Source organism: Schistocerca americana, chromosome 1 (genome assembly GCF_021461395.2).
Source record: "Schistocerca americana isolate TAMUIC-IGC-003095 chromosome 1, iqSchAmer2.1, whole genome shotgun sequence".
Classification (NCBI taxonomy): domain Eukaryota; kingdom Metazoa; phylum Arthropoda; class Insecta; order Orthoptera; family Acrididae; genus Schistocerca; species Schistocerca americana.
The window spans coordinates 733,459,211-733,473,555 of NC_060119.1; the positions used below are offsets into that span (position 1 = coordinate 733,459,211).

A 14,345-nucleotide genomic window follows, 5' to 3' on the forward strand; every position below is an offset into this window, starting at 1 on the left:
AAATAGTTTCTGCTTAGTAAGGGAAGATAGAAGTTGTAGTTATTCAAAATGAAAAAAATTAAAAATTAGCAACTTACTTCAAATTTATGGTAATAGCAGGAAGTGACCACACAGTTATTTTTACAGAAAAGTAAGCAAAATAACAACACCAATATATGTTGTTCACAGACTTTGTTACTGTGATATGTTGACTGTCACTGTTGACAATCTCATTGACTTAATGTTGTCACATTGTAGCTTCCCAGTATAAATATTTTAACTGCAAATGAAGCATGTAAACATGAAAACCCCTAGAATGCAATTTCACAAAATGTTGTTACTTTTGTGTGTAGTTTCTACCGTAGCACCTGATTGGTGCACAAGGCAGAGGCTGGTAGCTCTTAAATGTTTGATGTTCTGGTATTGGAGACTTGTGTTCAGATATTAATATTATGAGCTTTCAGTGCTGAGTGTTGTACTTCATTCATGACCCTGCTGTTGGATTTGGACTTAATTATGATTGACAAGGACTTAATTATGATTGACAATATTTATATACTTGCTGTGGAAAATGGCTGTACCAGCAATCTTGAATATTTGTAGTTTTTCTTTGTGACAGTGGCCTGAGAACTTATAATAAGATGAAACCTCGTCACATTTCACCATTTATCAGCAGGACACAGTTTAGCGATGATAACAAGTGCAGTTAGTCTACATATTTTTCAAGTATGTTATCCAGTTTGTTTATTATCTATGTATGGTTGGGCATTTTTTGAAAAAATAAAAAAAGAAACATGAAGTATTCTGTTAAAATTATAACGAATATTTTCATTGAGCATACACTGAGTATTATGCATGGAACTCGTGTTTTACCTCCAGAAGATGATGCAACTCCCAGTCCCATTGTGGGAAATTTGTGAAGTATTTTAATTGTTGTTTCCAATTATATCTTGATGTACATTCTGTGATCTACCCTTGCAAAATATTTGTGACTCACTTAAAGCCAAGAGGAAAATAAAAGAAAAGAAAAAAAAGAAATTAGGTTTCTTCTGGGATAGAAAAAAAAGAAATTAGGTTTTTTCTGGGATAGTTTTCTTCAGCATTCTTGCTCTACGCTGATAATAAATGAAAGCATATTGTTAAACAGTGCCATAAAGAATGCATTGTTGGGTGTATTTTTTAGTTACCAACAGATCTTAGTAATACTGCAGCTTCTGTGAATATAACTTGACAGTAAGTGTTATCCTGTATCACATTCCTTGTTGTCACTGAACCTACAGACAGTATCCACATGCTAGGAAGATGACAAAGCTATAGAAATGTTAGAAAAGGGTGAATCTTCAGTAAAACTTTTTTAAGTTTGTGAGATGGGCATACAGACAGGGATAGACTTAAAAAAAAATAAAGAAGAAAATGTTAAATTTTGCAAGCAAGGTTGATAACCAAGCCAGCATCAGCTTGCACAAAACTAAATCAGTTACTCAATCCACTTGTGGTTCTGGCAGAAGAGAGAGAAGGGGCATTCCTGTTCCCCGTCAGATGTTAATAAAGAAACGACGAGAGTTCGGTGAAACTCATGAGATTGAAAGAAAATATGATAGTTCATCAGGATGGCTGAGGTGATTTAAATGTTGTTACGGGATTCAAGAAAGTGCTGTTCAGGGTGAGAAACTTAATGTCAACAAAGACAACAGCTGGTGCTTTTTGTAATGAATTTTTCAGTAACATCAAACATAGCCATTTTTACCCGGAACCTAAAGGACAAGCCTACACTAGTTTCAACATCTCAAACTGAAGTGCATACTATTATTGGAGCATCCACGTTTTTTTTTAGTTATCCGTTTTGGGTCCACATTAACCCAGGTAGTTAGGGGCTTCATGTATCTCTAATGGAGACTTAGTGAAGAGACTATGCAGCATCTTTAAGACACAAATGTATCACCATTTTTGAAGGCACTTTTCAATCTTACAACATGTCTTAAGAATAGAATTTATTGTATCTATTTGACTCTACGTGATATTCGTCGTCATCTTTTCCCTTCATCCAGAAATTGGCAGAGTTAGTACATTTATGGTACTTCTCCACTTCCCCTGTCTGTTCACAATTCTTCATCTATAACTATTTTGTTTCGATCCACATTCCTTCTTCTTAAACTGGTCTTTATTCTGTCAATCAAAATTTGCTCCAGGTCTCCCTCATGGTGTCAAACTTGGTCTCCGGCATTCGTTTTGGAATTCTTCCAGCTTTAATTCGGTTGACATGTCATAACCATTTTGATGTGTTCTTCTCAATTCTCTCATTCAGCTTATTAGTCCAATTTTGTTCCTTGCATGTTCATTTCCCTAATATACTTGTTAGGAATTTCATTTCACTCTCTTGAATTGTACTCTCCTCTCTTTTTGTCATTGTCATGTTCTGCAATGCGTATGTCGTTGTTGTTGTAGTCTTCAGTCCTGAGACTGGTTTTATACAGCTCTCCATGCTGCTGTATCCTGTGCAAGCTTCTTCATCTCCCAGTACTTACTGCAGCCTACATCCTTCTGAATCTGCTTAGTGTATTCATCTCTTGGTCTCCCTCTACGTTTTTTACCCTCCACATTGCTCTCCAGTACTAAATTGGTGATCCCTTGATGCCTCAGAACATGTACTATTAACCAATCCCTTCTAGTCAAGTTGTGCCACAAACTCCTCTTCTCCCCAATTCTATTCACTACCTCCTCATTGTCAGTTTACTGTATTTATCATGCTTTCAGCATGCTGGATCCACCTAGCTTCAGATGGTAGCACTCTGTATGGGCCCCTTGCCAGGGTAACAATTGAAGACAGTCAACAATTTTAAAAAGTAGAAGAGAATACAATAGGCGCAACAGTGGAAAAAGTGAAAGAACTGTCTTCATATTATATTACCAGTAGTGCCTGTACTCCAGAGGAGTGGCAACAAAAGGCATATGTTCTCCACATTAGGAACAGCCTAAACCTATGCTGGCAGTGGATCAAAAAATGCCTTTGCTAGTGGCAATGTCATTGTAATAATAGCGTATAAAATTAATGTACTTCAAAACAAGCCTTGGAAAAGTTCAGGGTGTAAGTACCTTATGTAATTGTGTGACTAATAACTGCAGGGAGGAATTCTAAGACAGCCATCCGTATCCAACTTAAAATTGTTCTCTGGGACGTCTAAAGATAACTTAAAAAAGAATCTGTTTTAAACCTGTTCATGATTCTTTAAGTCTGTGATGTATGTTATAGTCAGTGGAACAAAATCATTAAACATCAAATCTTGCTATTTTGACATATCTGAAATGAAATCTTTCATACATGTAAAATTGCAAAGATGATTAATGGCTGAACGGTACTTGCCCTCTTGAGGTGACATTCCAGAACTGCCAGTTGAAACATTTAAAAGTGAGAAAGCTATTCCTACTTTCTTAAACGGCAGTTCCCTTAACCTGTTGGAGAGTGGTCCATCTCATCGTGGGTTCTGAGTGACCAGCCTTTCCCTTGAAGCCTTTCCCAACCAATCCCTCTTTCCTTTGTGAGGAAGGAACTAATAGCTCTAAAGGCTAGGAAGAGTTTCTTCACTTTTAAATGTGTTAAATGTGTACTGGTAGTGCTGGAACTTTGCCACTAGAAGATAACTGGCCCACTATACTGTCTCTTTGTACTTTTTTTCCAAATGAATTTTCCTTTTGATACAGTTACTTTTTTTTTTCATGTATGTGAGCACCCTCTTGTCTCCCCCCTTCCTCTTCTCCCCTCAACTTCCTCTCTTTCTGTACCCACCCCTGTACCCACCCCTTCTTCCTGGCTATCTTTATCTCTCAGCATTAAGCCAAATATGACTTTCGTTTTCCTGTCTTTCTTGGGGAGTTGAACTGCACTTAATTTCACAACCTCTCTTTCAAACTTTCTTCCAGGCTGGAGAGACTTGTATTTGGAGACCCATCTGAAGTGATTGAGAATGTCAACCGATGGGAATCTGATGATGTATCTCGTGTATTAGAACAGGGTTCTGATCCTGAAGACTCTGGTGTTGATGAAGGGGATGATAGCCCAGACTCTGACAGCTCTCCAGCATCTGATACTCTCGCCTCACCTGAGAGACAACCTGCCTGGAATGATGATGAGGATAATGAGATATGGTAAGTACTACCATCAAATGACACAGAAATGTATTCTGCTAAACCAGTGACCATCAGTGCACTTTGTGCTGTTCAGTTCATGTTGTTGTTATGTAAGTGGATTTTTAGAGCATCTGTTTGGAATAATTTCATGTTTCTTGTAACAGAGAAATATTCTGAATCAAGTTAACTCTACACATTCGGTTTATTTATTGACCTTGAATCATTTCTGCTTACTTTGTATAAATTACACTGTCTTCTTACATATATTTTATTTGTTTCATTTCCATACACATTTGTATGGAAGTAGCTTTTAAGTCTTACTGAATGATGCAATGACCTTCTTTGTACATCATCGTGTGTCTTTTTCTTATAGTGTCAAAGAAGCATTGGCAAGCCAAGGACGAAGGTTGGCAATACCAAGCACATCCTCAGATGAGTACACCCATGCTCTCAAACGAAAATTTGAATCAGTTATGGGTGTTCCTAAGTGGGCAGAACTGGGGAGATCAAATAAAATAAATGATACAGATGATGAATCAGATAACGAATTACTGCAGGTATTAAAATTATTGAATCTTTTAAAAAATATTATCTTTCAGTCCATACATACAACCATCTGACCATCTGTCTCTTGTTATTTCTTATTCCTCCCATTCTCCCTTTATCCTTGTTTCTTTTTTTTTTTTTTTTTTTTTTTTTTTTTTTTTTTTTTTTTGTGGAATTTTTCCTTTTTTAATGCAAATAAATTTACTTCATTTTCATTGCAGCATTGTGGGAACTTCCTTGCCAAAAAGTCATCTATATTACACCGGGGAACAATAGAACTGAAGCGACTGAAAGACCTAAATAGAGACACTTACAGCGAGGGGCCTGTAATTAAATCTGTACAGTTCCATCCGTCGGCAACTGTAGCTTTAGTTGCTGGTCTGTCTGGCGTTGCATCCCTTTTCCAGGTATGCCCATTTGTAGGTATGCTTGAAGAGTGGTTTTAAGAGATCAAGCACACAACTTCATTATTTAAGAACATTAATAAGTCAGTTTAATGTTTATTTCCAATTGATTTACTGCCAACATTGATATTTGCCGAGTGTCTGTTAATGAAACGTGGTAGCACTGAAAATGAAATAGATGCTAGTTGATTTGAACATTACTCAAATATTCTGAATAAATACAAAACCTTACAAAAATGTCATCAGACATATGAGAATATAGTAAAATTACACTGACCTTTACATGTTAAGGAATAAACACGAATTGGAAAATAGAATGAAATAACTAATTATGGTACAACTATATGCACATATGTGAATATGCATGGGTTATATGCTGTGGTACAATGAAACAAATTTCAGTGAAAGTATTGTTTTATTAATTTTAATTCCAAAACAAAAAAAATAAAAAAGGTTGTGTAGAACCTACCAGAAGAATTTGTCCACCAAATCTATGAAATGGTAGAATTGATGTACATACATATCCTTCTTGTGATGTTTCATCATTTGCTGTGTGGGACTGCTAAATACAACCTGCAGGCTATTAGGTTGTGTAGTATCCCATTGTAGGTAATGCATGCACAAGCAGAGAGAAGTGCCAAGGTAGCCAAGAACAATAAAACTTTATTACTACACTACTGGTCATTAAAATTGCTTCACCACAAAAATGACGTGCTACAAACGTGAAATTTAACCGACTGGAAGAAGATGCTGTGATATGCAAATTATTAGCTTTTCAGAGCATTCACACAAGGTTGGCACCGGTGGCGACACCTACAACGTGCTGACATGAGGAAAGTTTCCAACCGATTTCTCATACACAAACAGCAGTTGACCGGCGTTGCCTGGTGAAACATTGTTGTGATTTCTTGTGTAAGGAGGAGAAATGCATACCATCACGTTTCTGACTTTGATAAAGGTCGGATTGTAGCCTATCGCGATTGCAGTTTATTGTATCGCGACATTGCTACTCGCGTTGGTCGAGATCCAATGACTGTTAGCAGAATATGGAATCGGTGGGTTCAGGAGGGTAATACAGAATGCCATGCTGGATCCCAATGGCCTCGTATCACTAGCAGTTGAGATGACAGGCATCTTATTCACTTGGCTGTAACAGATCGTACAGCCACGTCTCGATCCCTGAGTTGACAGATGGGGACGTTTGCAAGACAACAACCATCTGCACGAACAGTTAGATGACATTTGCAACAGCATGGACTATCAGCTCGAAGACCGTGGCTGCGGTTACCTTTGACGCTGCATCACAGACGAACCTGGGTGCACGAATGGCAAAACGTCATTTTTTCGAATGCATCCAGGTTCTGTTTACAGCATCATGATGGTCGCATCTGTGTTTGGGGACATCACGGTGAACACACATTGGAAGCGTGTATTCGTCATTGCCATACTGCCGTATCACCCGACGTGATGATATGAGGTGCCATTGGTTACATGTCTCAGTCACCTCTTGTTCGCATTGACGGTACTTTAAAAAGTGGACATTACATTTCAGATGTGTTAAGACCCGTGGCTCTACCCTTCATTCGATCCCTGCGAAACCCTACATTTCAGCATGATAATGCATGTTGCAGGTCCTGTATGGGCCTTTCTGGATACAGAAAATGTTCGACTGCTGCCCTGGCCAGTACATTCTCCAGATCTCTCACCAATTGAAAACGTCTGGTCAATGGTGGCCGAGCAACTGGCTCATCACAATATGCCAGTCACTATTCTTGACGAACTGTTGAAGCTGCATGGGCAGCTGTACCTGTACACGCCATCCAAGCTCTGTTTGACTCAATGCCCAGGCGTATCAAGGCCGTTATTACGGCCAGAGGTGGGTGTTCTGGGTACTGATTTCTCAGGATCTGTGCACGCAAATTGCGTGAAAATGTTATCACGTCAGTTCTAGTGTAATATATTTGTCCAATGAATAACTGTTTATCATCTGCATTTCTTCTTGGTTTAGCAATTTTATTGGCCAGTAGTGTATATAGAAAGCACACAATAATGGTAGCAACTGAAACACCTTCAGAGTCAAAGCAACATACAGATTTTCCCGATCTGATGAAGATTTGTCACAAACACTGCAACAGTTTTTGGATTTACAGAGGACATTGTCAGTCTTTACTGAGAAATAGTGCCATAGGAAGAGTCTTTATACACGGCACTGGTGAGGTCCCTAGTTTTACTGATGAGCACTGTGCTCTGACGAATAGATTGGCTGCACTTCCGATGTTGAGTTGAGACATTGAGGTATGACAGTTGGGCTGTTGGGCAGCTTGCTATAAAGGGCCGCCCAGGTGGAGCAATATTGGGAAGTTGTCTGGTGTCGCGTAGCTCATGGACACAAGTTGGTGCTGGCTGTACCTAGTGGATTTGGTACCCTCATAGTGCAGCGGGTGTCTCAAGCAAGATGAGCTGCATCAACTTGCAGATATCTTGACTGGGTATCAATCCACAGCGCTCTGTTGTGTAGCATGTGACTGATCATAAGGCACCAGCTCGGTGCTACATTCCTCTTTTGGAGAAAATGGCAGAGACATCTTGCTGCGTAGACAGTGGCTGTGCCATAGTCTACAGCCGCGGATATGGGAGATTGTCCCCTATCCAGCAGTTAAAAATGTTCTCATTATTCCACATTTTAAGCAGAATAAAATACTGAAATGCGAGTAATTATTTTTATGACGAGTTGAAGAAGAAAAATATTTTCAACGCTGGAAAGTACTGTGATAGTTGGGGAACTATAATGATATGAAGCTTTTGATGAAACATTTTTAAATAGCTTTTTAAGTGAATAAGAATGTTTAATGTAATTTAGTTGTCTTGAAATTGCAGATACTTAACGATTTGTTACCATTGAAACTTGCTTTTAATTTTGGTTCAGGTTGATGGCCATAACAATACAAAACTACAGTCAGTTCAGTTTGAGCGGTTTCCAATCCGCTGTTCTCATTTTACAATGGATGGAGAAAAATTTATTGTTGGTTCTCAGCATCATAGTCATTATTACAAGTATGACATGATAGCTGGAAAGAGTATGTGTGTCAACTTGTCGCAAGGAGGTGATATTACAAATATGAAGGTAAATTTTTAATTTAACTTGAGCATAGTAATTATGATTGTAGTAAAGTTATCCAAAAGGTTATTAAATATCAAAAGAAATTAATTTAATACTTATGTGAAACTCTGTTGGTATGATGTGGTAGAGCTTTCTGTAGTAAATGTTGCTTAAGAGATGAATTGGGATAAATTCTAGGATACAGGGAGACTGTAAAAAGGGTCTATGATAGTAGTACAACAATAACAGAATGTGGATCAGGGACATTTAATTTCATACAATGACTTGGGGCAATGTTTTTTTACGCTGCAGTTGATAAGAAATACTGAATGCTTCATGAGTCACTGTTATCTTTCAACCCTCTACTAATAATTTGTGGAGAATTCGTCAAATTATGAAATATTTGCCAACTTTCATGAAGTACTGTTTAATTTTCTGCTGATGTATTGTGAAATTTGATTCCTAAGAGACATCTGAAATAGACTATATTTTGGCAGCTTTGCTGTCAGTATTCTTCTGTACTTCACAATGGTTTTGCTGAATTGATGCAAAATCTATCATATCAAATTTTAGACAGTCAGTATCTTCCAAAAATTTGTCAAGTAAGTGAATTGGATTGGATGTGCTCAGCAGTGCATGAAGAGTTGTTAGGAAAATTTGTACAGTGTGTGCCTGTAACATTTTTAATCACACCAACTTTATAGCAATTTTAGTCAGGAAGATTGAGTCAAGTATGGGTGAAAGTGATATGTATTAAATTTAAATTGTTTTCTTTTTCACAAATGTCTTGGTTGACTGATACTGATCTAGTTTTTAGAAACAAAATTTTCTTGTTATCTATACATTAGTGGAAATTAAAGCACCTGACTTTTGGATTTAATCATAAGCAACATTACAGTGTATAGTACTTCATGCTAACTACCTGACTGTAGGAATGTTACAGTACTCCTACTGCAGCTGATTTAATAGTCAAGCTCTGCCCAGTAAAAATCACAAAATTATATAAAAATCACAAAATCTTATCTTATGTAACCAGCTCTATATACAAAGCTATATTTTTTATTGTTCAGCTTAAGCAACCAAATTGAATTGTCTGTGGGGTCTTTAGTGTAACAGTTAGTTGCTGGAGAAAGGTAGGATAGGTGCACAAATTCCTGCATGCTTGCCACAAATTTTCTGTGTGCAGCTCCACAATAGTGTGTTTCCAACCTATTGTTTATCTGTTGAGTTTTACGTGATTCAGTGTTGTCCAACCTGCAATGACATTGATACAAAGTTTCTTCTGCGCCCTGTGTACCCAACGATCCCACATTGATGGCCTAAATCTGTGCTACAGAAAAAGTGATCTACAATTGATAAGACGTGGGGTGCATTCATGTTGTGTAAAGTGGCCTAGAGGCAGACCGAATAAAAGACTACATGTCTGTCTGTTCGTCAGGTTATATTTCAAGAATACCACCCATTAGCTTTCTGATTATTCATTGTCTCTTTGATTTGCAGTATAGGTTTAAAACAATAAAATAAAATTATTCAGTAGCTGTGAACTTGTTCCCTCTTTGCTTCACAACACATGAGCTGCGTAGTTCTATAACTATTGAAATAAATCTGTTTTTTATGACAGTCAGAAAGTTCTTTTATGCATGTGGGAAGAAAAGGGTGGTCTTGGAACACGAAGCAGTGTGGAGTTTTACCAAAAACTGATGGAATGAAAATTTTATCACGTCGAAACCACAATCAAGTTTAAATCTGTAGGCAGTGAAATACAGTACTTAGTTCTGGAACCACATACATTATTGGCACCAATGTACAACCAGAACAGAACTGAACTCTTGGACGGAGAGTGCAGCTATTTTACAAACATAGGCTATTCCAGAATATTTGTATTTATACAGATCAAATATTTCAGAATACACAAAGAAAAGATGTACAAGAACCTTCCAGACATCATAAACTAAGTAACAAATAATCCCTGGTGGCCGGGTTTGAACTGGCAACCTGCAGCACACTAGACAGTGACTCTAATCACTATATTGCAGTGAATACATCACAGCTCACAGAAATACCAAACCACAAGAAGTGCTCCCAGTACATGTGAATATTGTTAGCAATCAACCTTAGACATATTCAGAGTTTGACACAATTGTTAAAAGCTATGTGGCTAATTATACATGCTACCAGGAGCTGGATGAAACGAGGACCAGAAAGCATTGAAATCATCAGGTCTGGTCTTACTGTTTCCTCAAAAGACAGACTGATTGGGATTCACATTGTATTGGAAGCGGCAGACATGCATCTTTAATCGATTGAATTAGGAGTTGAATCAACAAGTAAACAGTTTAGGCTAGTATAGTTACCATGGTCAGGATAAAAATTATTGTTGGGTTAGTCATAGTAGATTTATCTGGGGCCTCAGTTCATTTCTTGTAAAACTTATACTCATGACTGCCGCAGCCACCTGCCTGAACATTGCCCTAGTGACAGAAGGGATGGATTACCTTATGTACTTCCGACAATCTCATACGCTACAACACTTACGTAAAGTATGTGTGAGCTGTCAGAGTAGCTGAACTTCTCCCATGTATTGAATTCCAAACAATTATTTTCTTACATCCACTTTAATTTCTGTGCTCTGATATGCAGTGAGCTGATGTATTCCAGTGCAGTGGTTACTTTTGAATCTCATAGCAAGGTCATTGTACAGCATTGGACAAGTATTTGTTCTGTGTTAACTTAATATCCTCAAATAACACCAGATAGACTAGAGCAGTGGTCAAACTGCAGCCAGTGGATCACATGCATCTTCAATCAAGTGTTCGTGTGGCTCACAGTTCTCGGCCCTATTCTATGGTACTGTCAAACCTCGATAAAACAATGTTCGTGGGACCATAAAAATGATATTGTTATAGCAGGGTTACTGTTACAACATGGTTTTTATTTTTTTTATTTTAATAGTGACTACTACAGTACTGTACCTCAAAGGACAGTGTGTACAGTACTTTAGTGCTTTTTTTCGTGAGAAATAACTTTAAAAGACAAATAATGAACTTGTAAATATTGTCTTTATCACTTTCAGCACAATTGTTCCACTGGAATTTGGGGATTGAAGATACTGTTTGCTGAATAGTTTCCAATTATCCTATTGGCCCCATCAGAGGAGAAGGGCGTGCACATATCACATGATTGTCATTCTTACAATCTTCAACAGATAAATTACCCTTTAATTCTAAGACGGTAGATTTTTTGGTGTATTCTTCAAACACGAGTGCCTCATCTTCCACTGACACATATTCAACTACTATGGTTTCACCAGTTACTTGTGAATACATCCCAAGATCGCATTGGTCATCATCCTGCATTTTTTCATCCACCACAACATCTACACTTTCAGAAATCTTTGCTTTTCACCGGCAGCTCGCAATCACATTTGGCTCTGCTCTGTTCTCTGTTCCAGGAGCTAGCAATCATGTCACAAGCCTGCTACACATAGAGACTGTAGAAATTGTGATTTTTTTTTCGTCCCAAGTTTTCAGTCACATGTTGGATTAGTTGTGAACAGTACTTTGTCAGTAAGTTTTTAAGTATCCCTTTGTCATGCGGCTGAAAGATCAAAGTACAGTTTGGGGAGGAAGCAGCATAGTTTTGCATTCATCAGTGCTGGCATATTGTTATACTCACTGCAGTTATCCACCAGCAACACAATTTTATTTTTCCAGGCTTTGCAAATTGTATTGTAATTGGCTGCAATAAAAGAAATCATATTTAGAACAATGGAAAAAAATACAAAATTAAAGTACAGTACGGTATGTACTCTTCATGCATGCTCATAACAGTACATCTGAAGATGCTGAATCAACTTATAAAGTAAAGGAAGGTAAAATAAAATGTCTGTAATCTTACCTGGTAAGCTTCTTACCTTTTTTAAACCTCGGGGATTTGTTGATCATCTGATCACCAGTGTTTAAACTGTGCTGCAGAAAGGATCATTTTGTGTACCTCAGATTGTTTCCTGCCTTTACATTTTTGTCTCTAAAGTCCATCATCTTCTGATAAAACAGTCCCATGTAATCTGCATTGTACATGTTTTCAGGACTGTATTTTCCCACCATTTATCATGTGGGATTTTTCCGCCAACATTTTGAATCACCTTTAGATGTTTTAGAATTTAAAGAATGTAGCTAACATTGATTGTGCAAGTCCTCGACGTGTTTACCTGTTTCGTTCCATTATCTATGTCTTTTAAAACCTCCATTTTTGTCTCTAATCTTATCCTTTCCTGAGTTCAAACTATTGTCCAAATATTGTTAACTATGTCCAAAGAGTATTTGCATCAACTTAAAACCACTGACAGATTGCAAAAATAATGTAAATAAACTGTGTATGAGCCCAACAAAACACTTCTGACTACAAGCTCAACAACGTACAGGTTAAAACTGCTAACTCTGGTTCAGATACAGGAGCTCTATGACATTTTTCTATTTTCTGCTCAGCACAGCTCACCTGCAGCTATAGGCTATTTGCTACTTGCTTACCATCAGCACAGAGTATGTAGCAAATCTTCTGAAAGTACAGTGTAGAACATCAAGAGACTTAACAAACAATACGTACCATTATGATCAGATTCTTAGAAGCAAAAAATAGTAATAGCCCCAAAACGTTACCTTCATTATAACGAGGTGATGAAGTAATTTTAGCATCATTGTAATGAGGGATAATTAACACAGTACATATAGGCAATCAGTCAGGATCATCTAAAATTACCTCTGTATCTGGGTTTACATTATATGGAGGTTTTACTGTAATATGTATCTACCAACTAACAACTGAATCGAGAAATGTCATTCAGTGTTAAGAACATTTTAAGTTTGCAGTTTCACTGCTCAGAAACAAATAAAAATACTTACAGAAGCAGTAATATATTAAGATATGTTTAATTTTAATTGATGTTGGAGAACGTGGCAATAAGCAAAGTAAAGTTGGCTGTACACATCAGGGGCAGAAGGATAAGTAATGTGGCCACTGTGGAATTAGAGGATGTGAGAGCAAGAGTGTTGTATTGTCTTCATGTACTGACAACTCACGAGCATGTGCGACTTGAACCAATCAGATGCTGTGGTATAAATTTGTACACGAAAGTTACCTGATTTCATGGATGAACATCACAGAGGCTGTCATCTGTAAATGTTGTAGTTATTTGTAGCAAAGGACATTAAATTAATAAAGGCTGTGAGTAGGAAAAACTGGCATTTAAATCATTTATCAATTTTTTTTTCGTGCCTTATATTCAGTAGTGCATTTAAAGTAAGTACAAATACTATTACTAATCAAAGTCGTTCGCACTTGCTGTAAAACCAACAACATTTCACTGTGCAGCTATAGTGCCAGAACTGTTAGATCACTTGAGGAGGGGACCACAGTCAGCACACAGTGTTCCGAATGGTTCCTATCAGTATCAGGCGGCCAGTGGCCAATTTATTGCTCCCTTACTATTAACTAGACTATTGAGACCTCCTAACTCACTAATGTATGTAGGTTACTAATTAAGATAGTGGTCATAACATATACAACCTTAGGTGCTGCCCCAAAATCTCAATATTGGATCTTGAGCAAAAAAGTGTGATGACCATTGATCTAGAGCAGCTGTTGGCAAGTGATCTCAGGTAGGGTGCGAAAACTTTCGAAATTTTTTATCAATGTTAAACAAAAATAACACATTGATTTTAATTTTCACTTGCAAAATAATACAAAATACAATAGATAGGCATAATTATATTCAGTGGAAGAAATCACATTTGTGATCTTGAGCCAGTTTTTTTTATACTTATTTTCATGCGGGAAGCAGCTTTTATGAAGATTCTTCAAGGTGGGCATCTGTTAATCTTGAGCGATATTGGTTCTTCAGTAAATTAATTTTTGAAAATGAAGTTTCACAAAAATATATGGAGCCAAATGTAGTAGCCAGATAAATGACAAATTTTTAGCAATTTCCATATTTGTCTGGGACATGTGTATCGTCCGCGCAGAGTGCCATGGCCAGTAGATGAACAGACGACAGGGCACACATGGGGAGAATGGTAGTGGTGGGGGTTATGGGCAGGCATTGTAGGGGAAATGCAAAGCGCTGGAAGGGAAGTGCCATTCTAAACTGAAACCTATGCTCACATTTTCTGTAAATGTTAAGTGTAGTCCCTTCA

The 14,345-nt window shown here is 37.5% G+C and overlaps 1 protein-coding gene across 3 annotated transcripts in view; it reads left to right on the forward strand.

Moving 5' to 3' along the window:
* Nucleotides 1-14,345, forward strand: part of LOC124610593 (U3 small nucleolar RNA-associated protein 18 homolog) — a 95,898-nt gene that overhangs the window by 53,602 nt on the left and 27,951 nt on the right. For all 3 annotated transcript variants that reach the window (XM_047140171.1, XM_047140173.1, XM_047140172.1), the window contains 4 exons: nucleotides 3,898-4,122; nucleotides 4,478-4,661; nucleotides 4,872-5,057; nucleotides 7,981-8,178. In XM_047140171.1, coding sequence (XP_046996127.1) covers nucleotides 3,898-4,122; nucleotides 4,478-4,661; nucleotides 4,872-5,057; nucleotides 7,981-8,178 — 793 coding nt within the window. The remainder of the gene's footprint in view (nucleotides 1-3,897; nucleotides 4,123-4,477; nucleotides 4,662-4,871; nucleotides 5,058-7,980; nucleotides 8,179-14,345) is intronic.